This window comes from Zosterops lateralis (assembly GCF_965231275.1).
Source record: "Zosterops lateralis genome assembly, chromosome: 10".
Classification (NCBI taxonomy): Eukaryota; Metazoa; Chordata; class Aves; order Passeriformes; family Zosteropidae; genus Zosterops; species Zosterops lateralis.
Window position 1 is genome coordinate 17,630,368 of NC_139770.1, and position 25,403 is coordinate 17,655,770.

Consider the following 25,403-nt stretch of genomic DNA (forward strand, 5'->3'; position numbering starts at 1 on the left):
GGTGATGAGGATGAGTGTTGCTGCAGCACCTTGGGAAGCATGAATGTCCAGTTCCTCCCCATTCCTTGTTTTTCTCCACTTCTTGCTTTACAGGTATAACTTGCTTCTTTTTCTGTATTTCAGCAGAAGCAGGATGTGATGTTGATCCATTGATGAACTATGACACACCTCCAATTTACACGTGTGCATGTACATAATGGGGCTACTTCAAAACAATCCAAGGCTGCTTTTAACCCATTTTTCCTCTTTATACTCCTCTGAGATGCAAGGTGGCATCATTGCATAAAAAAAACTATTAAGCTAGTAACGAAATACAATTAGCCTTTGCCAGTCTTTAGAATTGATACTTGTCACTACAGCCGTTAGTGCTGCATTAAGCTGCTGTACTTAAAAAAAGAAACAAACAACTAAATCCCATTAAATACATCACCGTTGTCAGGTGGGTGGTTTGCCTCTTCCCAACAGACAAATGTAACCCATTTTTTACTCCAAGCAGCTGTTAGCGCCCCAGTTCCTAGAGTGAAGCAGAGCCTCTGCATGGTTTGTTCTTTCTACGGTACTATTACTAAGATTTGGACTCCTTCATGCAACTTTCATTTAAAATCCAAATCTTTCTTCAAACTGAAGTTGAATTAAACTCCAAAAGCTGTTATTTCACCAGTTCCTCAGAAGATTTCCCACTCTCCCATGCTCCAGCATCCCTGCTGTGCCCCCTTGGCACTGATTGAGGGTTGCTGCAGCCCAGCCCTTCCCTGCTGTGGGTCACTCCTTCTTCAGACCCTTTGGAACCCCAGCAGGAACCTGGCTTCAGGTTCTCCTCAGGAGACTGCAGCAAGCAATCCAGCCAGATTTCTGAGTGTGATATGGGCACAGCCTGAGAGCCAGGCTAACGTGACCCCTTGAGTTCAGGCAGGATCCTCACCCAACAGCAGCGAATTAATTCCAGCATCTGAATTCCAGTCAGCACAAGCCCACTTTGGTACAAACCTTTATTATCTCACACCTCCTTGCCACAGCTGTCATTGAAACAACTGACATTCATATTTTACAGGTACCATAAAAAGTTACAAAGTGTAAACCATGTTGTGTAGTTCACAAAGTAAAAATCCTCGAGGACTGACTTTGTGTCAGCAGAATTTGGCACAGAGGCGTTCACACATGAGGGAACAGGCAGGTTCTTCATCCTGAGCATGTCAGGGAGGCAGTGTTTGCACGGTTTAGAGACAGAGCTTCTCCTGTGGATGGATGGCTGGCTTCCCTGGGGATTACCTGTGGCATTAAAAGGCACAAAGAGAAACACCCCAGAAGCAGGCCCCAGGACGTGAGGCATCCCACCAGCAACCTGAGTGCTGCCCAGTTCTTCCAGCTGCAGTTGGGGCAGGGTGTGCCACCATTCCTACCAGCTCCTTGCTCTTGCTTTGTCCAGCATGAACTGCAGCTGGAGGCTCTTGCCCCAGCAAACGTGGGCAGCTTCTTTGCGCCTGCAGCAGTGCTGGGATTGGTGCCTGTGGTAGCCAAAACGGGTCTGTGGCTGCCAGGGCTCTGGCCTTTAGGCTCAGGATTGCAGGGCTGCTTTACAGATCCACACACTAACACAGAGGTAAATATTTTAGATGATACCATGTCTATCACGTTTAGAGACAGAAGTTCTATTTTAAAATAGAGACAACTGGTTAATCTGGTTAATAAAAGGTAGTTTGGAAGCACCATCATAAGCAATATGCAGTGGTAACTGAGCAAAAATAAATAATTGAGTTGTTTGGAGATTTCGTTGGTTTGATATTTTTTGTTGGATTTTTTAGGTTTTGGGGTTTCTTTTACCATCTCCATTGTTACAAAGCAATGATAATATCAGTAGCCATAGCAACACAATCCCTACTTGTTCTACCTGAGCCAGTTATGGATGGTACAGAGAGCCACAGATAATTTCCTCATGGAATTCAGAGGAAAGCCTGTTTATAGGGTACCCTTTGGACCAGATATTATCCCAAAATCAGTATTCACATATTCCCTAGAAGTTTTGATTAATTTAATCAACAACAAAAAATTGTTACTTTCCATCCTCAACACAATGCTAATATTTTAAAATTTATAGCCTGATCTTCTATATCATTAAAGTAATGGAAAAAGAACAGACTGAGAACGAGAGGAAATATCTCATTAGAGCAGATGACCTAGGAGAGAACAGTCTGACATAGACTCCAAATTCTTCTTTCATGAATAATCACTACTCATCAGGGCAGGCAATAAAGAGTCAAATGCAAAGGAAATTTCACCTAGCTGGCTAAGAAAAAGCAACTGCTCAGGGATCATCACTTTGTACCATCCTCAGGACCCTGAGACCTCTTCCCAGGTAACAAACCTGCTGTGTCTGACCTCCCTAGAAACATGCCCTTTCTGGAGCTGAAACAGTCCTGATCTTAAGCTGGTGTCAAATATGCACAGCCACAGTGCTTCCCCCTCTCAAACCCTGCTCCTAAACCCCATTTTTGCTGAATGATAAGCCACCACTCAGTATTTTCCATGCAAAGAGACCAAAGATCTCAACCCAGGGAAAGGTGGGCAGAAAGTGAGGAAGCAAGATGCCTACACCACAGTGATCATCAGTGATCACTGATGTGGGAGGGGAGGGCAAGCACACATAACACCAAGAAAGTTCAGGTAGAGGTGAATTGCGGGCACACTGACAACAGTCTGTCAGGGAAGAGGGGCTCCTCAGGCACTGCAAATTCCAGCCCAGGTTCCCAGAAAGATTGTGTCATTGTAGAGAAAATGAGAGCACGACTCAGTGTTGTTTACATCCGGATGACAAAGAGGCACCTGGAGGAAGAGCCCTCTTAAGGAAACCATTTTGTTGCTGGAGGGCTTTTTGGAGCACCTACATCTGCTCTGTCTGTCAAATATTTGTTTGGCTTTGGGGTGTTGGTTCAGTCAGAGTTCACCCCATTTCCACTCTTTTCTCCAAGCACCCTCAAATTGCTAAGATATTTTCTTTCCAGAGTTCTACCTTGTTCTCAAAGCCCCAACTGTGTTTCTTCTAAAAGCCTCCAGCCCATGGAATACCCAATGTGCCCAGTGCTGCCATTCCTGGAGCACCTCAGTGCTCAGCTGAGCCTACTGAAGATGCCCAGGCTGCCTAACGAGCCCATGCATGACCTCTCAGAGCACCTAACTGATGTAATATTCAAACACCAAAACTGCTCAAAGCAGAACAAACTCTTCACTAACATCAGAACCGCAAAGTCTGCAGGCAGACAGAAAGCATGTACAAATACAAGAGTTTATCTCATAAAAATTCAGTAATATATTACAATTCTTTCCATACATAATAATCTCCAAGACCTAGGCATTTTCACTGAAAAATAGTTTGGCTAAGATTTTTTTCTTTTTATTTCCTGAAGTGGATATCCACATTTAGGATAAACCTTTTCTCAAATTCAGGCACCTGGTTTATATACAATGCATCCTCTTAACCTGCTGCACCCTAGAGCTCTCCTCACACTGGCTTGGCACTGCAGTTGTGTCACCCTGCATCACCAGCTTAACACATTAACCCCATATCTGTCTGTGGGGAAAAAATGGCATTATCAAGTACACTTTCCTTGGTGAAATTTCAGAACTCACTGAACAAATTGGGCTCCCTTTCCTTCTGTGCAAGTACTTGACATAACATAATTTTTAATTTGCACAGGATCAAGAGTTCACATGATTCCCTCACTGTTCCTGTCTCCTGTGCCTGCCATCTCTTCTGAGGCTGAAACTACCAAAGCTACTTAATCTTTCAAACTTATGATCCAAAGCACAAATTGTCCAGAAAAGTCACATCATTCAGGGCTTCCCACCACCCAGCACACATGTGCACACAAAAACCTCAACACACTCTTCTCCAAACAGAAGGTTTGCTCTGCTCCATGACTTGGACAAACCATTTTTGCCAATATCCTATTCAGGACTGAAGGCTCCTATTTATTCTTGAATTCTCCTGTAAGTGGTTTACAGTAGCCATCTGCTGAAAACATACACTTTCATTCCTGTGGAAGAGCAGCAGGAGTTTCTGATGTTCAGAGAACAACCTGATGTCATGTTTGATAAATGCTAGTAAATCTCTCAACCTCTAATCAGATTTCTTGGGTTTATACTTCTGCTACTGATCTCATGCTTGGGCAATTTCATATGCTCAAGCTGTGGGTAGGTACCATGGTGGTAAGAACATCTGTGTGGAGTCTCTCACTTGTATTTCTGGCACACATGAACCTAAAAGGACAACTTAAAACAGCACTGGCTTCGAGGCTTACATCCCAATGATCCCTCCCCCACTGCCCCAGAATAAGATAAAAATCAATAAATCATCTAATAATCCCTTCTTAAAAGTATTCCTTACATAAGGATAATTACAGATTGCTAAATATGGATTGCAAGAAAGACATCTTTCAGCAGACACTGTTTCTTTGCATGAAATTCAGAATTACAAATTGTAATTTGCTACTCGAAGATGAGAGATTTATGTGCAGGGATGCCATAATTGCTTTTGTGTTCTTCAAATAATTTCTTTAGTTTCTGTAGATACAATGCATGTAGCTGATCGATCTCTTCAGTGGTGGGGTTCAAGTTCTGTTTTACAGGGATGGGGCTTCCCACTGTAAATCAAACACAACAGAATTAGTGTCATTGACATCTCTTTTTAAGCAGAATTGCTGTCCCTTCTGTAAGAGCTGCAGCACAGCTTCCAGCCAAATGGCAGAATCACAGCACAATCTTCTTATCCTGGGGCCTCATCCTGCCTTTCACAAGCCTGAGTCCTGGGTGTCTCTGTTTTTCACTTCCTTTTGCTCAAGTTCAGGTAAAATGAACTAAACCCCACCCAACATTTCAGTTTGGCAGCAAAAGAGCAAATTAGAAGAGTGATAAGCTCTAACTTGAAGGAGCAGTTTACACTTCAAGATACAATCCAATGTGTTATGTGCTACAAGTTCAACACAGTATTTTAAAAAACTGTACCTTCCCACTGTCTTCTGCTCTGATCTCAAAAGTACTAGTAGCAAAAGTACTCAGTGTGAGGGACTTGCTTAAGAAGACAGTGGTGCCCTCAACCACACTGTCACATGAACAGGACTGAAGGAAATATTTATCTTCCAATTTATTCAAAGTGGATATCACTGCACCAGAAATGTTGGTGAGCTCAGCCTAGGGAGGGGTAGCACATAAATCCCCTAAACCCTGTGAGGTGCCTCTGAACCATCCATTGCCCACAAATGTCCCTGGAACCAAAATGTTCTCCAGGCACTGTGCAAAGCCCTGCTACTTGCAGGTGACTCCATGGAAATCCAGAGGGCAGCCTTCTCTTCCACAAAAACCTATGGCTAAAAAGTGGATTGCTAAGAGAAGCTTCCCATGATCTCAGTCTTTCCTATGTTGTTCAATCGCCAGATTTTGACAGCTGTTCTTGCATTGGAAGCACCAAGACCTTAACAGACCCAACTGGGATTACAGAGGAAGTCTAGGAAAACAGAGAGCTAAAAGCACCCTTAGGATTTTTTTTTTTGAAAGGCACCTGAAAGATCCTTTTAACAGATGTTGCCACTTCAGATTGGATGGTGATGACTAAAGGGAAGCCCAGCCAGAACCACAAAGAGCTGAGCCTGCATTTTCCTGCTGCAGCTCCAGCTGACACCAGCTCAGGCCCTGTGTGGTGCTGAAACTCAGACTTCACATGGCTGGGGTGGGAACCCAGCCCTGGATTAAGCAATACCTTAGAGGGGTGTGAAATCAATATACATACAATACAGTATTTCCAGAGGCAGGACTGGAAATGGCAAACTGCCCCCAAGCCCTTCTGTAACAGTCTCTTCTCCCAAGAGTGAAAATTTCTTATGGGATTGAAAACTACACTCATCTCTCTAATATTATGTGCAACTTTAAGGAACTTGCTTAATTTGATATTTTAGAGTTGTTTCTATTTCTGGAAAGCAGTAATTAAAAAAAAAAAAATAAAGGAAAAAAGTACTTCACTCATTGAGCCCAAAACATTGGAACTTCACAGCTCTTGGCTCAGCTGAATGGCTCTGGGATCCATGGCTTCTGAAGCAGGAGTGAAATCATCCATACCTGGCCATGTTGGCAGCACAGCTCATCACCTCAGGTGAGCTCACTGTGCCCCTGCAGCTCTCAGGAGCTGAGCCAATGCTTTCAAAGCCGTATTGAGCCATGCCAAGAACACCCCACACACTTCCAAGGACACAGGGACATTGTCATAGTTCTCAAACATGGGGAAAGACACAGAAGGACCTTGTGAGATCTTACTTCTGTTGCAAGACTCTGGTCTTGCTGATTTGTAGCACTCTTGTGCTTTTGCCATGATGAAGAAATGCCTCAATGAATAAGACATTTGAAGCTTCAGAACAGTCCTGGTGTCATCAGCCCAAAGGGGAAAAAATGCAAATTATAGATGTCATCCAATACATCTCACTCCAAAGCTTTGATAACTTTTAGGCTTTAAAATAAGTGACATTTTTAGCCTGCCTGTGTACAATGCAGGCTTTAAAATTAAATATTTTCAAAGTATTCTACTGCATGAACTGAGAAAACACAGATCTTCTTGAAATTTATCATAAAAAGAGCTGTGCTTTTGTCTTAAACATTTTTATTTGTTTTATACTATAATCAAGTCAACCGCATATAAAGGGAGAGCCACCTTCAAAGTCTCTTGTGGAACACCAGAAAAGCTCAATTTTCTTTAGTTCACTCATGTCAGAATCTGGCTAAAAATTATTTATCAAAAATTTTACAGACAGACAGACAGCTATTGCCTTTGCATGAGACCCAGCATCACCTATTTTGTAAAGGTGTGGTTGTCAATAGCACTAATAAAAGCATTAAAAATATGTTCAGCTCCACGCTCCAGTGAGAGTAGATGAGCAGTAATGAAAGCTTTTGGGGAAAAACACTCTCCCAAACTGCCTGTCAATGTGGCATGCACACTCACAATTAAACATGACAGGATCTTTCCAAGGGAAAAAAACCAAGAGGGAACCACCCCCAGATCTGCAAAGGCATCTAAGTGGCAGCCTGCCCAAGGGCTGTGGCACCACGATGTGTCCTCTCCCTTTCCTCCTGCATCTCTCCCTCTGTCCTGATGAGCACCAGGTCAGGACCATGCAATCTTCTTCCTGCTCCAGAGCTCTGCTGGGGTGGCTGTGCATCAGCTGGAACATCCAACTTCTTTTTCTCTGCAGAGCTAAGAAATTAAGGTTCTGGGCTTCCCACAGAACAATTGCAGCATCCAGAACCCACAGCAACAATTGCAGAGCTGTGGCAGCCCTCTCGTAAAAACTGGACAACTCTTGGCTTTCTTTATGGATTGCCAAGGAGAGAAGCCTATGGATAACTGAGAATGAAGAGATTGGCCTGGGACAGAAAGGGGAAAGAGAGAAAAGAACTGCCCCCTTTAACTGGGAAGGACCGTAAACCTCTCATATTTGTTTTAGATGCACAGTAATCAATTCTGTTAGAACAGAATAAATGTACATATATTAACAGCACACATTTCTAAACATTTGCAAACACATTAGAAAAGGTGCAGGGAACTTACCAACAGTATGAATAGGTTGCCTGTAAGGTATTAAGCCAAAACTGTATTGGAATACTCCTCTAGCATGAAAAAGTGGTAAAGCAAAGCCCATTATCTTTTGCAACTTCTCCTGTACATTCCTGAGCCATGAACCTTTGGGGTTGGCAACTTGCTTGAATAGTTCATTTTCACCAAAGGAAAACACTGGGACCAGATGAGCCCTGTCAAACAAAGAGAACACTGAGAATTCTACATCAGCCTGCACTTGCACTGCAGTTCACACCAGCAGCATGGAAACAGTTTCACAATAACCAGCATAGAGAGTTTCAGCAGCTTTGGATTTCATCAGCAACAGGCATTCAACTCTTCTCATGTGCAGCAGCTTTTTGGATGCCTTGGCTGGTTGGTGTTTAAAAAAAAATAAATATTGGCAGACAACTAGCAACTTGCTTTTGGCAGCATTCAGTTGGTTGATACCCATTGCAATTTGTGACTCTTCAGAATTATGAAAATGAGCGATTGCATATATCATAAGTATGTCTTTATCCATCATAATTTCAGCAAGTCCACCCTTGTTGCACTACATTTTTTCTCTTGGCAAGCAAAGAAGCCTCACTGCTAACCTTATAATGCTCCCAGCTGGGCGGCATCAAAACTAGATCTTGGCTTTCCCTTGTCTCTTGACTGGAGTAATGTGTGCCCTTGATTTCAGCACAAAAACCATGATAAAAACCAGACACCCTCACACACACGAGTGCAACGCCAAATTCCTCCTCTGCTGTCCAATTCCCAGTGAAACTCTGCTTCCTCTGGACTTCTTCGAAAACAGTAGCCTTAATCCATTATTACAAGAGGTCACATCTTACCCACAGAAATTACGTGAACCCACTTTGGCTCTTGCACAGCCTAATGAATTCTCATTCAATTCATGAATTGGCCTGGGAGGAAAGGCACTGACTAGCTCCTGGACAAGCTACTTGAGTGCATAGAATCAGTGCAGTTGTCTCCAGCAGGTAAACACACCATTGTATTTAAAACCTTGGCTGCACTATGGTTTTTGATTAATGCTTAGTTTCATTAACTATTCTACAGAGTTGAGAGAAAAAAGCGCAGGGTAATCCTAAGCAGTCTCTGAAGGATTCAGGGATGTTTTGTTTTATTTTCTTTACTTAAATCTTGATTTCTGTCTTAGCTTTATTCTGTCCCCACTGCCTTTGAGGAAAACCTTCCTGTAAAATAGCAGTATCGCTAGAACATTGTCAGAATGAATTTCTGCAGAGCTGTGAATGCCTGAGGAGGATGCACTGAGGACAGAGCTGGCTGGGAAGCACTGTGGACAGTCAAAATCCACCTGTACAGTAAAAACAACTGCTTCAACAGCTTATTTAGCCTGAGAACTCACACAGACTATCATCTCCACATACTACTCTGACTAGTGTCTGCTCAAAGTTTCTTCCTCCAGTGGATTTTTCACTCTGCCACCTGCAAAAGAAATATCATAAAGCCTGGTGCTTACTGTGGCTGTGTAAATACTCTACTTTTTACTCCAACATAAAGACAAACAGGAACATCTTGTGGTGCAATAGCTGTGGTGCCCTGACACTGTGGGATTTGTTTTAATCTAGTGAAGACTTTTGCAAGATGCTATGTAGGAGGCTGAGACAGAGAAATAAGTAACTTATGATTGTGAAATTAAAGATAAGTTATCTGATTCATCATTTGTTTTGTGTCTTTAGGATTTCTTCACTTCATATCAGATATTTGTACTACCTTGGACCAAAAGTCTTTTGCAGAAGTGCAGAGGACTTTTGCTGACATATTCAGGCCACATTTGACAAGCTCCCAGCTGAGGAACACATCTTCTCTGTGCTGGCAGCATAGGAACCAGGGCCAGGGAGCACAGTGCTCTGCATTGCCCCTTCCCTCTTGTGTTGGTATTTACTGCTGCACACCACGAGCACCAGGAATGTGTGCAGACATTGGTGGCAGATGGGTCTTCTCATCTGTGTCCCACAAGCCTCCCTTGCCCTGTCATTCCCACTTGAGTTGGCAGCTTTCTTCCCACTTCGTTAATTGTTGAAAACAAGACATCAAAACCAGAAGCAATTACTGGTTGCTGAGTCTTTGGGCAGGAGCTCTGTCAGACTCACACTGTCTCACAGCCCTGCTGGACAGAGGAGAAGTCAGAATTCCCAGGCTTCACACAGAAGCAGCTTTTGGTGCTGGTGTTTGTAGGAATGACTTGGAGCCTGTTGGTTACGGTGACCATGTGAGTTGCAGCCCTCAGGCACTCAGGCAGAGATAGGAACTGCCACCCAGAGGAGGGCTCTGGACAGCCATGATGACCCTTTTAGAAAGACCAGGACCATCACTAAGTAAGTGAAGGGGTAAAGGGGTCATCCCTGTGTTTTGTAAGTGTCCCACTCTTGCTGTTATGTGTTGGAGATACTTTTGAAATCAAGGTTATGAGAGGCACAGGTGTATCTGATTTCTCAATCCAAATCAATTTAGATGAGAGATAACAACCACCAACCTTTGTGATATGACAGACCAGACATCTACCAACATATTCAGAAAAAAAAAAGTACCTAAATATTCTTCTAATCTTTATGGTTAAAACAAATAAAAGCTAGTGAGTGTTGAGGATCCCACTGAATTAATCAACAGTTGAGCAAAAATTGAGTAAAGACTCATTTAGGCAGTAAACTCCTAATTCAAATACACAAGACTTTTTTTCTGGGTACAAATTATAATGTTACATTCTATTAGCAAACAATCCTAGTGATATGTATAAGAAACACTCTTGGAATTTTGGCACAGAACAGTTTCTAGAACAATTTCTAGTTTTTTGTACTCTGTGTAAAAGCAGAGAGCTCCTCTTCTCAGAGATCACCTTTTCTCCAGTTAATAGCCTAAGAAGCTCTTACAGATTTCTCAAGACTAGTAACTTTTTTCTCATTGCTTCACATGTCAATGTATAATCCTGGGAGCTGTTCAGAAAGTGTAGCTGGAATAAATCATTGGTTTCAATAGTTCTAATATACAAACCATCCAGACCAGTCCAGATCAAACACAATACCTTTTACTGTGTAAATCACTCAAAAGATATTGATATCATCTCTGTTTAATTACACACTGATGGCTGCTTGATAGTAAAAAGTTATCTAGTTTTCTTGAGATTTTCACAAAAAAATTCCCAGGAATTTATTTTTGCAAATGGTCATCTTCAAAAGAAAGTCTTTAGAATAATAGTGAAAACAAATCTTCCTAGACCATAATTTTAGTGATTTAATGAAACAGGGGCTGGCTATCCATTTTGTTTGTTTGCTTGCTTAAAATGATAAGAAAATTCTACCTTAATGTATCTTCAATTTACAAAACAGAAAGCAGAACACTTGCCCTACTCAATAAAAACAGCCAAGATTTACTAATATTGTTTCATAATTCTTACTCTTTGCTAGTGCAAGAAACAACTGAAATAAAACTAGATATGCTAATAACACCTACTGTTACAAATTATGAAAGTCAAAGGGAGTTTTCAACACTCCCAGATTGGATCTAGGTGGACAGACTGGCTCCTGTGCCAGATATGCATGTTCTTAGACACTTAGACTCTTTCAAATTCTCTAATTTTATATAATATGAACTATATTTATGAATCTATCTGCATTCAAAGCATGATTCCTTGAAGACCTACCCATGTTTCAGGGCCATTTTAATAAAGCCCTTCCTCTTGAGGATGTTCAAGGTCAGATTTCCAGGACGTGCATTCAGAGATTCCTCTGCTCCTCCAATCACAATGACAGATGCGTGGCCACCTCCTTTGTTGTTCAGCACATATGAGACACTTTCCTTGGATGCAGAAACCATTCCTTCAGGAGGAAACATTTTAAGAGTGACCACTGGATCTTCATGTACAAGTACATTGGAATTTAGGAATATTTTTAAATACATATAAATGACATTTCAAAATTATAACAGCACAGATTTCAAAGGTTTGGGTTCAACCTCCTCACCCTGCAACAGATTTGCTTTTGAGCACATGCTTTGATTTCACACTGATGATTTAAATGCTGTTGCCTATCGCGAGAGTTTTGAGTTCTTCAGGGTGTGCTCCTCTGGCAACTTAACTCCCCCTTAGAGAGACTCTGGGCCCAAGAACAGAGGAAGTGAATGGCAGCAGATACTGCTGAGAGGCAGCGGCTCAAGCTATACAGCAGGTGTATATAAACACAGGCACAGAGGGGTTAACAGAATGTACAGGTGACTTGTTAACTCAAACATGGAGCTACAGTGCCAAGCAGACCCCTGCATTCTTTTCAAAGCTATAAAGCAGCAGGTCCATCTAAGGCAATGGCATGACAGCATTAGAAGCAGAAAAGACTCATTTCTACCTAATAACTATTTATTCCTAATAACTGCATCAGCTCATTGTCTAGTAACCAGGCCCAGGCACTCACCAATATTTAGGCTGAAATAGCAGATTACATGAAGCTTTTCTGGTACTCCTGCTGATCCAGATACTTCTAATCAGAGGCACCCTGCTGTACAAGACTTTAGCATCCCCTTAGGTCTTGCTCTGGACTTGATGCTTTGAAAAATCCCTTTTCCAACAGATATGCAACTAATCTTTCAAAGGTTCCTTTTCCTTCTTGTCCTAAGTTTTATTTCAAAGGCTTACAGTGGTCTCATTTACCCAGAAGCCATGTTGAATTCCACTGTGTTGGATTCATAGAATCTAAGTGACAAATTAGAGATCAGGTCTAGTTTACATTGTTGGTTTTACAGAGCTGGTATCAAAATGCACTTTTGGATGTCTTGCTCCCTGCTTGGTCTTTTTTCTAATAGGGACATTACAATGTGGATTGCAAAAATTTTGTAAGAGAGGGAAGATGGCTGTGATCTACTTTTGAGAGCTGGCCACCAAGAGGAATAGCTTGCAACTGGAGCAAGCCAGACCTCAGTAAAAAGCTACATCCATTTCCACATATGCCTTCACAGTCACTATTACTCTGAAAATGCAGCTGACCTGAGACTCACAAATAATTCAGGTGATGCCCATTCATGTCAACATGCATTTTCCCTGGACAAGAAAGCAGAAGCTGCTGCCTTTCCCCAGGACAAATGTGTCTCCTGCTGAAGCTGAGCCGTCAGCCTGCACAGGGCACTGATGGTGCTCACACCACAGCCCGGGAGTGCCGCAGCTGCTCTGCCAGAGGCAACAACTGCACCTTTTAGGGACAGCAGAAAAGGACTGGGAAATGAAACACTGTGCTAGGAGCCTCCAGGACATGGAAGACTTTGCAAGTGTTTTATGATTTTACTGGTGACCTGTATTACACCAAAGGTCCCCTCTCATTTATCAGTGGCATACCTGTGAAAACTGAGCTTCAATGCTGGTTACTCCTTAGTCTGCTTTTTACTGCAGTTATTTCTCATTCTGCAGGTAAATATATGTTCCCATGGGTCAAGATGCCAAAACCATGTAAATCTGACTTCCAGTCAATGATTAAAAGACAGTGTTTAAAATTGCAATGTTCTACCACTGCCAATCCCTCACTTAGCAAGCCTCAAAGAACACCCTCAGAAATTACATTTGCATGGAAAGGCATTCTCTGATATGTTGAAGTACATATAAATAAGTAATTCTGATATTAATCTGGGCAATATCCTAGGCATGCTCCTGTGAAAGGAGCAGTGGAGCAGCTTATCTGAGATCACAGTGTCTGTGTTGAAGTCATGAAAAAAGTTAGATCACTCTCTCCCAAACTTAGTCTTGTGCATCAGAACATGCTTAAATGCTGTAGTTGAGTGAATTTAAGTAAAATAACTCCTGTATTAAACCACTGGGGGGGAAGCACTAGTCCTTATTTAATTCTTCTCATTTTTCTGTCCCCCAGCTTGACTGCTTGTTATTTTTATCTTTCATTTGCTGTAATGCCAGTCACAAATATCACCCCTCCATGACAAATGCTTCTCAGAACAGAGAAAAAGGGTGCCTCTCTTTAGAGTTTACAACTCAATTAAAATTACACAAATTTGTAACATGGGACTTAAATCAGAAGCAGGTAATTAAGTTCTAGTATAAAGATATTTGTAACATGTAAGTCTAAGCCCTTCAGGTAAGAGATTAGCCTGAATTTGTTTTACAAGTGCCTGATAATGACTAAATAAAATTACAAATTATTATGCCCTTCTCTTCTTGTATATAATGGGTACCCAGGACTGCTGTCTGTTAGTTCAAAGGAAAATCAGCAATTTCTTTTCAGAAAGAAAAAACAACTCAGTGATATGGTTTACAAAACTATTAATAAAACTTTCCAAATATTTTGCCACAACAGTTCATCATGAAATAGAGGTTAAATTTAGCACCAACACTGATTCTTCTGAAATAACTTACCATATATAAGTAGAGGAATAGACTCTACATTTGTAACAGAAACTAAAATATGGAGCAACAGCTGAGACATTCTGCTTTTACCTACCAGCACTCATTATGTATTCTCTGAAGAAGGGACAGCCAAACCAGATGGGCATGATATGAAGATATGGAGTAAGCCCAGGAAATAAATTTTTGAAAGGAGGATCGGTGCAAAAGTTTCCGAAGGCTCCAGCTACCAGGACCCCATGAGGGTGAAAGCCAAGTAAGTAGTTGTGATTTGGGTTCAGTTCTGAAGTTTTTATGAGCTGAAAAATAGAGTTAGTGGTGGGCATTATATTTACCTCAAAAACAACAGCTATGGAGATTGCACATTGACAGGACATAGAAGCAACAACAATGAATTTCCTTCTGAGCACTTTAAACTACTGCCCTGCTTTACAGATAAACAAAGCTTAAATAGATGTGTCAGGATACCATGTCTAGCATTTACTCTGAAGTGCTATCTTGTCACCCAACAGTCCAACTAGAAAATCAGGCCCTGTCCCCTTTCTTCTCTAAATCTCAGATTTCCCATGTTTTAAAAAGAAGTTAAGTTCACTCTGGAGTGAGTATTAGAATTTTAGCAAAGCTGAGTCTTAGAAGTTTGTCCATGCTTATGTCTATCCAAGCTGTTTGTGAGAAACCTTTTACTCACATGAATGGGAAAGTATTCCCTGAAGTACTTCCAGACAGTCCAGCTTCTGACCCACTGAGACCGTCTGCCCCCAGCACATGGTGTTCCCCAGTCCAGGTAGAGCCACAGCAGGTACAGAACAGCAAGGAACCAGAAGTTGCCCAGGATCAGGATCACGAAGAATCCACAGCAAAACTCTGCTACAAGAGACAAAAAGTGAAAGCATAGCAAGTATTAATCACATCTGTGTCCTTTTAAGACCCTGAATGTCCAGCCCTGACATGTTTTTTACAGATTTACTCAAAATGCACACAAATTGAACTCAGCTTATTCCACATTGTGTTTTTACAGTGAGGGTAAAACATCACAAGGGTATATCATCTCAGTCTATTATTTCTCCTTCTACTGCACAACTGGATGTTTGGTGGAGAGCATCTGGTTCACTTAAAGCAAATAAAAGGAGACAGCAAGAGCTAACAAGGATGAAATGCTTCAGGGAGTGAGAAGAAAGGAAAGCTGGGGAAGGAAAGAAGGGAAAGGGAGCCAAGGCAACATCTCTTTTCTAATTACAGGGATGTCGGGGAATTATTTTCTGTTCTCTTTCTCAGCTTCTCTACCTATAATATGGGGGTGGTAGTTCTACTCCCAGCCAAATGGCCGAATTGCCAAATGGCCAAGGAGATGCACTAGTCAAGAGCAAAACATGAAGAGATCCCACTTCAGCCACTTAATATGTCAGTCAAAGGGGAAGTTCAGTGCTGCTATGGGGACACAGCAGCAGGTAAGTCCTGATACTTTCAAACCCAATTCAGAAAGAATTGTAACATCCTGCTACAATAGTGATACATAAGAACTGTATCACTATTCACAATTCTAAGAGCAAGAAAAGTTTGGTTAAACATAATGGGGGTCAACCTTGAAATAATTACTCAGGGAAATCCTATGGAAACTTTATCTTTGTAGAACTTGCAGAATTTTAGTCCTGCAGTGGGTTGAGCAGCCCTAGTCTGAGATGTCTGAGGAACAGGAGCTGCTGCTCTCTGCCCTGTGATACTCCTGCAGCAACCTGCTTGCTCTGCCACCTCCTGAACAAACCCCATCAGGCTCATGGATCAGATGCTGAAGTCCAGGTTGCTAGGGAGCCAGGGCTTTAACATCATAAATTTATACAATGGCAAACAAAACAGGACCTAGTTATCACTGGAAGACTCAATGGGCAGAGTTGCAGGAACCCAGCGTTTTTCAGAGATATTTTACAATGCAGAAGCAGTACTTTATGTCTCACAATTGACTGGCTTTCATGAGGGCAATATCCAGTGAAGTCTTAGAAGAAGTTACATCAGTGAAATATACTGAGCTAAAATAAATAACCACTAAATAGAGCAGATTTAAAAAGAAACAACAGAAGTACTTCAGGCAATAATTTGGCTCACACAATGTAAAATATCACCAGAACTGAAAATTTTAGAACAAGCAGGTAAACCAAGAGTAAAATCCACTCATCCTAGTTTCAGATCACCTTATTCAGGAGAGATATAACTTGGGTGTTGAAAAGTCAGCAGATTCTCTAGACTATGCAGGTTTTGAGCTGAGATCTCAAATTGGTCTACAGGCAGATTTGCATGTCCTACAACCTGAATATTTACTTTTTCTAAACTTCAACCAACTTATTCCTGTGCCTAGCTTGACTGTGCCTTCAGAATAGAATTGGATATCTTTTCTAGAAGGGGATGAACATTCACATTTCCAGCAGGAATATAAGCAGAAAAATAAGGAATTGTATTTGCTCTGAGGAGGGAGAAAGAAATGACCATAAACAAAAGCAGGAGCAGGGTAGAACCTCCCATTTTCAAGGATACTCCGTTCTTCAGTACAGAAGCTCACTTCCTTCCTCCTCCCTGGCCTTGCACAGAAAAGCACTTGAATAATGCTCTTGAAAAACACCACAGCTAACTGAGGCCCACAGCCCCCCAAAGTCAATGTGAAAAACTCACAAGAAATGTAACAAGTTCTAAGGAACATCAATAATGCAAGACAAGTAACACGGATGAAATATGACACTCAAGTTCTCAGGGAATCCTGCACTCGCATCACTCCAAAATAGGGCACAGAAATCTATTGAGGAAAAGTCATTACTTGTTCCTTGAAGAAGAGATCCTGAAACTACAGAAATTTCTAGGAATGCTAATCTGGACAGGATGCCAAGGTTCTTGGTTTAAGTTCAAACAAGTATGAGAAGTTTTTTTCTAGTTGCTATAAATAAATTAATTGGTTATGCAACAATTAGTAAATATTAAATATTTATATCTCCTATCCTTCCCTTCAGAAGTGCTTTCAACTGAACACAGAATCAATCACTTGGCTTTTTTAACACAGAATCACATAGCTTTTTACTATCAGTTTGCTAAAAAGCTGAGAAGTGCTTTGTGGCCGAGCAGCCTTGCTGTGAGAGCGAATTACATCAGCAGTGAGAAAGCCCAGCCAGCAGTACTTAATCCTCTGCAGACAAACACACACCAGATCAACAAGCTCCTTCTTTGCTTTAGCTAGGACACTTTCCTGAGTGCAGGCAAGGTATGGGGAGATAGGTATGCTGTTAGGACTTCCTAAGGGAGCTCAGCATCTTGTAGGACAAAGATGATTAGTGCATTCCCAATGAGACATGTGAGGCAAATTCCTTTTAGCCTACCTCCTCATTATTTCAATGAATTAGCAGCCTGCAAGATGATGAGCTCTCCTTAGGATGACTCAGACCCCACCAGCCTATAAACACAAACCTGATGTTTTCTCCTTCAGACAAGACGGTGAGTAAATAAATAGCAACCATTTTAACTAAATTCATAAACAAATTCCAGGCAAAAGGTGAATAACATGGGATTTGTCACTCTACTGCATCATTGTGTCCTTGGATGTAGTTCCAGTGTACATTCTAAGTGCAATTTTTTAGTTGAATTTGAATTACAGCTTTGAAAAATGTCTCTGTGATATATTGGATTTTGGGGGTGGGTGAGGGAGCAGGAGGAAATATAGATTAAAGACAAATCATTGCCACAGAACTCTGAACATTGGGTTTGTGAATCAATGTTAGTGTGTCACTTCTCCTCTATTTCCCATTTACAACATGTGGATATCCATATTTTGCAACAAATGGATGAAAACCACTCTGTGTAGTGTTAGCTACCAGCACTGGCAGCCATCCTGCCCAATGATGTTTGTACACTGATTCTTCAATCATTAATCAGGCTCTGAGTTTGCAGCTGGGGGAACCAAATTTATAAAATAGTTAAATACCAGAGATGGGAAGTGGGAAAACAACACAGGTTAAATCTGGAAATTGGAAGCTTCAAATGCATTTGGAGTTTCTAAGGCATCAAAAATGTTTCATTAATATCTGTTGTGAAAGCCACCAAAAGCAAGATTTTCCCTAGAGGAGAAGGCTCCCATTATGCTCAGAGCAGTCATGGACAGCATGCCTGGGCAGTGCAGGTGTGTGCTTGCTGCTCTCACCCCAACAGCACTGCAGGCTCTCTGCAGTGTTCCAAAAACCATGCAAAGGAGCTCACTCTGAAATCTCTGACAGCTCTGAACTCTGAACCAGTTCCTGCCATGCCCCACATACAATTAGCAAAGCTTTCTCTAAACATATTGTGCTGTTCTGTCTTAAATGAGCTGGAGACATTCAGAGTTCAGCAATTTGTACCTCATCCCACCAAGGACATACTAAAAAAAATCTTTATCCCCCTGGCATCCTAGCAAATAACACAGATAGGTGAAGTGATTCTTAGTATTGCCCTCCCCTGGGCTTTAAGTACATGTGTGTACCAATACATATAGCAAGGTGAAAAGCTCATTTCTTACATCTGTGGACAGGAGAAAAAAAAAAAAAAAAAAACACAAAAAGAAAAATTACATTCTTCAACAACCATGTAGATGTATCTACAACAACAATGCTTTTCTCATCCTTTGTTTTCAGGGCAACAACGTCTCTGAGCTGGGTTGGGAGCAGAACTTTGGAGGGAACACAGAAGAATTGTACTGGATTGTTTTCATTCCTAATGAACATTTGCTCCTCTCTATTATCCCTCTACTACTGATCAGTTGATTAAAATAAATTATTTTCCTCACTTACGGGATATTTCCATCCAGGAAATAAAATTAATCAGCCTTAATTTCTGAAAATATTCTCTAAATTATTTATACATATCATGAAGAAAATGGCAGAAAATCAAATGAAGGAACAACTACAGCAAATGGACTCCAATATTCCCAACAAAGTAAGACCTGAGACAATAGGCAACACCTGAGAACAGGCAGCCTGCCAAGGCAACAGTAAGCAAATTCGTGCCTCTGCAGAATATTGTTCTGCAGCTTTTACATAGAAAGCCTCTTTGAAAAAAAGAAAAAAATGGAGACACAATGTTGGTACTGTCCTGTTTAAAGCCCACTACTCTGTGCAATTGTCAGTGTACAGTTTTCCACCAGTAACACAGGAACCTGCTGACACTTTTTATCCATGGCAGATAAGGAATCTCCAGCAAAGAAAAAACTGGGAGTTTATTTAAACTAACTGCACTGCAAAACTGTTGGCATCCCCAGGAATTTGGTAGCCAGGTCCAGAACTGAGGTTGTTGGGCAGCCAGCATTTTTTGGATATGGATCAGTCTCCTGTGAGGGCCTTTGTCAGGTTATTGGTTACAACTGGGAGCCACAAAGATATCTAAGCATTCCTACAAAGGAAGCCGTATCTCAACAGTGCTGTGATAGCAAACACAGTTTGCTCAGATGCCAAGTTTTAGTGGCCTGTTTACGCTGAAATTTGGTTCCAAGTTCCCAAGACCTTCCACTGGCAAGTACTGATAAACTAGAGACACAGAGCATTCCACACAACTGACTTGGAGGTAAAGTGACCTGGATACCATAAATCCCCAAGTTACTAATTGCCAAATTTAGTCTACATATTTCCCATTTCTTTTCTTTCTGCTTAGGCATTCACTGTCACTTATATTCACATAGAGGTTGTCAAGCTAAGGTTTCTGGTTTGACACAGCAGAGTTATTTTTTTGTTATTATTTTTGAGAGATACAAACAAATACACACAGACACATGGCTAAATTCCCTCCCTAAGATGTAGGTAACAGAGGCAGCATTCCTAGAAATACTAGTCAGTAAGTAGCCTGTATTTGTTCTCTGTGATCACACTTCTGTCCCTACCCATAGGCCACCAATAAACTTCACGGATAGCTGAGTACAGAGTGACAAAACCAAGCAGCAATACCAGCCAGTTTCCTAGGAAAGGCTCATGGAGCTTAGCTGAGTTTTCTTAAAGCATCAAAAGAGGGTTTTTTTAAAAAGATTTTGAGGAAGAACAAAACCATATTAGTTATCCAGCTACAGCTGATGAATTAAATCAGCACCAGATAACAAACCATCATGGCATGTTGGCAGAAAAGGTTAATATTTGCACATCACACTGACACCTTCTTTCTCAACACAGAAATCACTTAGTATTCCAGCAGCAATCTCTCACTCTGTGGCAAATGTTTCATCACTTCTATTCTTTTGGGGAAGCCAGATCCACAACTCAGAACTGTCTCCAGCAAGTTCAATTAACAGACTGCTTCATCCTACATGCACAGAAGTTTAATCACTAGAGAACAGGATGTAGTTTAATATATACCAATGTCTTCATCATATTATTTTGTGGCTTTGTGCATATATTAAAGTACACCTTATATTATATACTAATTTTGCATTATTAAGGGTTTTGCCAATAAATACAGGGCTGCGTGCACGACAGTCACTTCCTAAATCCCCAGTGAGGAGACCAGGGACACTGCTGGGCCCCAAAAGCAGGCCTTAAAAGATACACTATTCCTCCCTACCATCACCTTTTCCCAGAGAAAAACTCTGCTATCCCTGCTGGAGGGTTAAACTCTCATTTCCCTCTCTCATTGTCTGGCCCACTCCCAGTTGCTCAGTTTTGCATTTGATTTTGTACATGGCTAAACTCCACTGTCCATTTTCACATCACGGGCACAGAAATTAGCAGGAGCAGCTCACCAACTCACCTTCTAGCTTTACTTTCTTGAAAAACTCTGTATTTTGATTCGTGTAGATTAGAGAGAAAGGAAAACAAAATGCTAAAGCACTGGGAAAGCACCACTTCGACCAAATCTGACTGATTTATCTTTGTTTTAATGGTTTTGCCTTTAAATGAACCTTTGATCTACCTCCTGTCTGGGTGCTACTCACCTCCTGATACAAACTGAACCTCACTGACAAATGTGCAGTACTGAGGCACACAGCTCACACACACCAAGGATAAATGCCCAACTGCGGTTTGAGAAACAGGAAACCTACACCTGATCCCAATAGGAGGCTATCAGACACACTGGTAAATGCAGCAAAATTAATTCAAAGTTCTTTAGAAAAATATTTCCAAGCTTAAACACATGGTGCAAATGGCAGGCATATCCCTTGCATTCATGAACAGTGACAATTTCTTCAGTGCACACGAACAATGAACCTACGTTACAAAAACGGGGATTATGTAACCTCTTTGCTTTGTCAGTCCAGCACTTACAGGCTTGGAGATTTTATTTCTCCAGGTGGCTTTCTGCCTGGGGTTGGGTTGGACAATGGCACAGAGCAATCAAGAACAGCCAGCACACAGCCCCACAGGCAGACATGGCGTGGGTGTTGCACGAGCTCGGAACAGGGACAGACCTCGCCCAGGACTGTCAGCCCCCAGCCAAGGGAATGAATCTCTAATAACTGTAATTACAGGCACAAAACTACCATCTGTAAAAATTGTCTAGTTTTGCCTTTTATATAAAGCAGATACTACAGCATTGCAAAACTTTGTGTATTTGCTGTCTCAGCAGTATAACGCTAATGGCTTGACATTATGCTTCAGCCTGAAGCTGTTTTGGATTTATCCTTATTACAGTAAGAAATACCAAGATTTTAGCATTTGCCTGTTTTCAGTTTTAACAGCTTTAGTTTTCTGGACTCAAGACTGATAACATTTGCCTTTCAAAACACAGAAGCCCAATTAAAAGACTTTTCTCTTTCATGGAACTTAAACTTTTCTGGTCTGCTGCACTTGGAGAACATAAGATAGAAAGTCGCACGGCATTTTCAGCCAACACACGGTGGGAATCTGTTAATGGGCATTTCTCGCATCTAATCCAGAAACTCTTACAAACACATACCAGTATTGCAGAACTTATTTTTGCTTCTGGTGTCATGCCCCTGGATAATGAACAGGCAAATCACTGTTAAAATGAGAACTTGTCTTTTCCCTTTGAGGGTGAACTTTGGCAGCTTGCAGCACAGAACAAGGAAGCACAGGAACTTACAGCCAGAATTTTAAAGAGGTTCCTTTTGTATATAATGAAATTCTGTGCACATCTGTACAACTTTTTTGAGACAGAGGCATGTTTACTCTGCCTACGCCGCAGAGCAGAAGCAATGGCTCTGTAGTGCAGATCCAGCCCAAGCTGGTACACTGCATGGAGAAGCAGAACTTGGCTTGTACCAGACTGCTGCTGCTATTTTTTCCGTATTTCTAGACCAATTCGCTCTTTCTACAGTGGGGATGAGATTTAGGCTTCAACAACTATTGCATGTCTGTATTTCAGGTCAGCTTGTGAGTCACACAAGTAAGAGGTCATTCTCAGTCGTAAGTTCCACAATCTCAGAAAACCATGAACCATTACAACAAAGCAAGCCTGGAGAGCAAGGGATTTTTACATTTTTCAGCCAGGAAGATAAAACCAAGAGTCTTCTATCCAAGTCACATTGTGAATTCCAAGTTTTAATGGGCTCAGATTCCCCTTATGGCTTACTCAGTGTGTGAAATCACTTTTACACATGTCACTCCCCAGATTTGAAGCATATCATTGACCAATTCAGTTTTTTGTCATGCAGGGCACTAATTTTTATGAGTTATTTTACTTCATCTGTTAGTCCTATAATTCATTTCACTAATCTATGGCACATTACAACATATCTAGATGGACAACTTTAAGCAGCTAAGCCAGTACCCCATTTATTAACTGCACTAAACAGAATCCCTCTATCTCTATCATGAATCATTAGTTGTCAGGGCATTATCTGTTCAAGTTTTCACATGCAGATATGTAACACTAGACAGACAATCAAGATCGTGCTTGGCATAAACTAGTTCCAGTCACACACAAACCCCTAAAGAACACCTAAACCTCCAACCTATTCTGTAATGAACTCATGGAGTATTTCACTTGTCCTGAGGCATCCCCTCCCTGATTTCAAAGTGTCACTATTGAATCCAAAGCTTACAAACAAACGTCTGTTTAGAAAAAAAAAAAAAAGACTGAAAAATCCAGACATAGGGGCAGTCCAGAACATCAGAAACCAGCCTATTTCTCACTGCTTTAAATGATTTAGGATTCATCCACCTGAATTTTCCTGCAGCTAAGTGAAACTTTTTGGCCAGATCACTGGCTGCCCTATCACTTAAAGGGTCCGCCTACGAGATGACAAGGTCACCTTGGTCAGCTCTAAAGATAAACATCCCCGTGGTGCACAGGCAGATAATTATTATTAGAATCAAATTGTTATTCAAGCATTCTTGCAAATCCATTTTTTCATGATCACATGAACTCACTATACTCAACATAACCAGACCATTTCCAAGTTGACTTTCCTTGACATCCCCAGGCAGTGCCAGCTGCAGATGATAGCTCTGTACTTTGCCCACTAGAGTACAGAGAGGGGATTTTCTGCATCCCAATCACTACTAGTAAGCACAGGAAGATGTGGTTTTCTGCAGCAGTATTGCTATATTAGGGGGAAAAAAGTTTTCTTTCATTGCTTTATGAGACTGAAATAATGCCTCATGCCAAGATCTAATTCAATAACAGAAAATTAAAAGTACAGACTATTTACAATGTAGCCACAGAATAAAATGTTTATTGTTTAGCTACATATAATGCAGAGGTAACAGAACATCTGCTGAATAATCTGTGAAGATGCTTCATACCCTCCATACTTCCCCCAAATCTTTCATGTGTGGGCTAACAACCTAAAAAAAAAATCTGGAAGACATTAGACCATCTGAAGGATTATATATTTGCAAGACATACAAAGAAAACACGTGCACACTCCCTTTCTCCTTGTAAATCCCAGAGTAGACAATCCTGAAGTCTTCCAGCATTTCCAGTAACACACAGGTGGCTCTGTACCTCAGAACAGACTATTCAATAACCACTTCCCATTTATACAATCCACGGTTTTAGTCTCATAGAGTTAAAGCTTATCTTACCTTATCAAGTGATTCATTCCATCAAATTCGACATACATACCCGTGTAAATACAATTTGCTGCAGTGAATAGGTGTTTAGTGATAGGTGTCTATTAAGATATTAGGAACATCAATTACAGAGGAACAAGCAGTGCAAAAAGATTACCAAGTAGAATTAGAAACACTTTCTTTAAGCTAGTAAAGATATTTTTCATATATTTACAGAATTGTCTGCATTTGAGTCAATTCACTGACAATGCCCATTAATTTTCATTACCTTGTTAAATGAGAGTTTTATTGAACTACAGCATACAAAATTATTTAATGAAATTACGAATGAAAACAGCATTAGTCACGTACCAGACTTTCTGCTCATGTTCAATAAAAAGTTGCTGTCAGGAACCTACTGGGCATCCCAATGAAGAGCCACAGACACTAACTTTTTAGCATCATATTTGAAGAAGTACCCATAGAAAGAAACAGACCCCCAGAGAAGAGGAAAAGCCATCCCAAGCTTTCAGGGAAGAGAGAAGTGAGATGCTCCTGCCCGCCCGGGGATGGCCGGGGAGCCGCTCGCCCCCGCCGCTCCTGCACGCACGTGAAGCCGGGGGCCGGCACCGAGCGATGCCCGCGGGTACCGCCGGCCGCGGGAACAGCCGCTGCTCGCCCTTTTCTCTCTGGGGCAGGGGCAGGGAGGAGGAAGGCTGTTGTTACCCAGCAGGAGGAAGGAGAAGATCCACTGCAGCACGGCGACTGTCTGGATCCTCCTCTTTAGGGGGACATTGATGGGGGCAAACTCGACCTTCATGCTGTCGGAGAGCAGCGCGGGGGGCGCGGACCTGCGGGCTCGGGCTCCTGCCGCCGCACCTGCCCGCTGCGCGCCGCTCTGCCGCGGCCCCGGCCCGCAGGACGCGCCCCTCCCGCCGCCGGCGCTGCCCACGGCCGCCCGCGGGTCCGACAGGCGGGGACGGGGAGGCGGTGCCGCTCGCCCCGGCCGCGGGAAACCTGATCCCGGAGCGGGAGCGGGCACGGCCCGGGCGCGGCCGCGGGGGTGGCGGCGGCTACACCCCCTCCTCCCACCGGGGCCGGCGCGGCTCCCCCCGCCCGGAGCGCCGCGCCTGCCCGGGCCCCGCAGAGCCGCACCGGGGGAGGCACCGGGGGAGGCACCGCGGCCGTGCCGGATCCAGGTGCGTCCGCACAGACAACAGCGGTGCTGCCCCGGCGGGCTCTCCCCTCGGAGCGGCCCGAGAGCCGGCACTTGGGGACGTGCTTAAGGCTCTTACCATTAAAGAGCTTATGGAGCTGACCCAGAGCTCAGAGTTCCTGCAGTGTTTGGCGTTAAGCGTTTCGTTTTTAATTAAACCAGCGCACGCACAGCCTCCTCCCGCCCGCGGCGCTTCGCCCGGGGTGTTCCGTGACAGGGATCGACAAAATAAAACTAAAAAATAAAAAAGAAGCCACCCCCCGAAACTTGCACAGCGTTGCCCCAGCTGAC

General features: G+C 42.2%; 1 protein-coding gene across 1 annotated transcript; it reads right to left on the bottom strand.

Moving 5' to 3' along the window:
- Positions 1-1,017: 1,017 nt before the first annotated feature.
- On the bottom strand, positions 1,018-24,716 carry MOGAT1 (monoacylglycerol O-acyltransferase 1; the record flags this gene model as incomplete). The annotated part of the gene is made up of 6 exons (XM_083868477.1): positions 1,018-4,637; positions 7,589-7,788; positions 11,265-11,439; positions 14,053-14,254; positions 14,644-14,822; positions 24,623-24,716. The coding sequence occupies 6 exons, from the start codon at positions 24,714-24,716 to the stop codon at positions 4,483-4,485; spliced, it is 1,005 nt and encodes a 334-aa protein (XP_083724603.1). The 3' UTR covers positions 1,018-4,482.
- Positions 24,717-25,403: the final 687 nt, after the last annotated feature.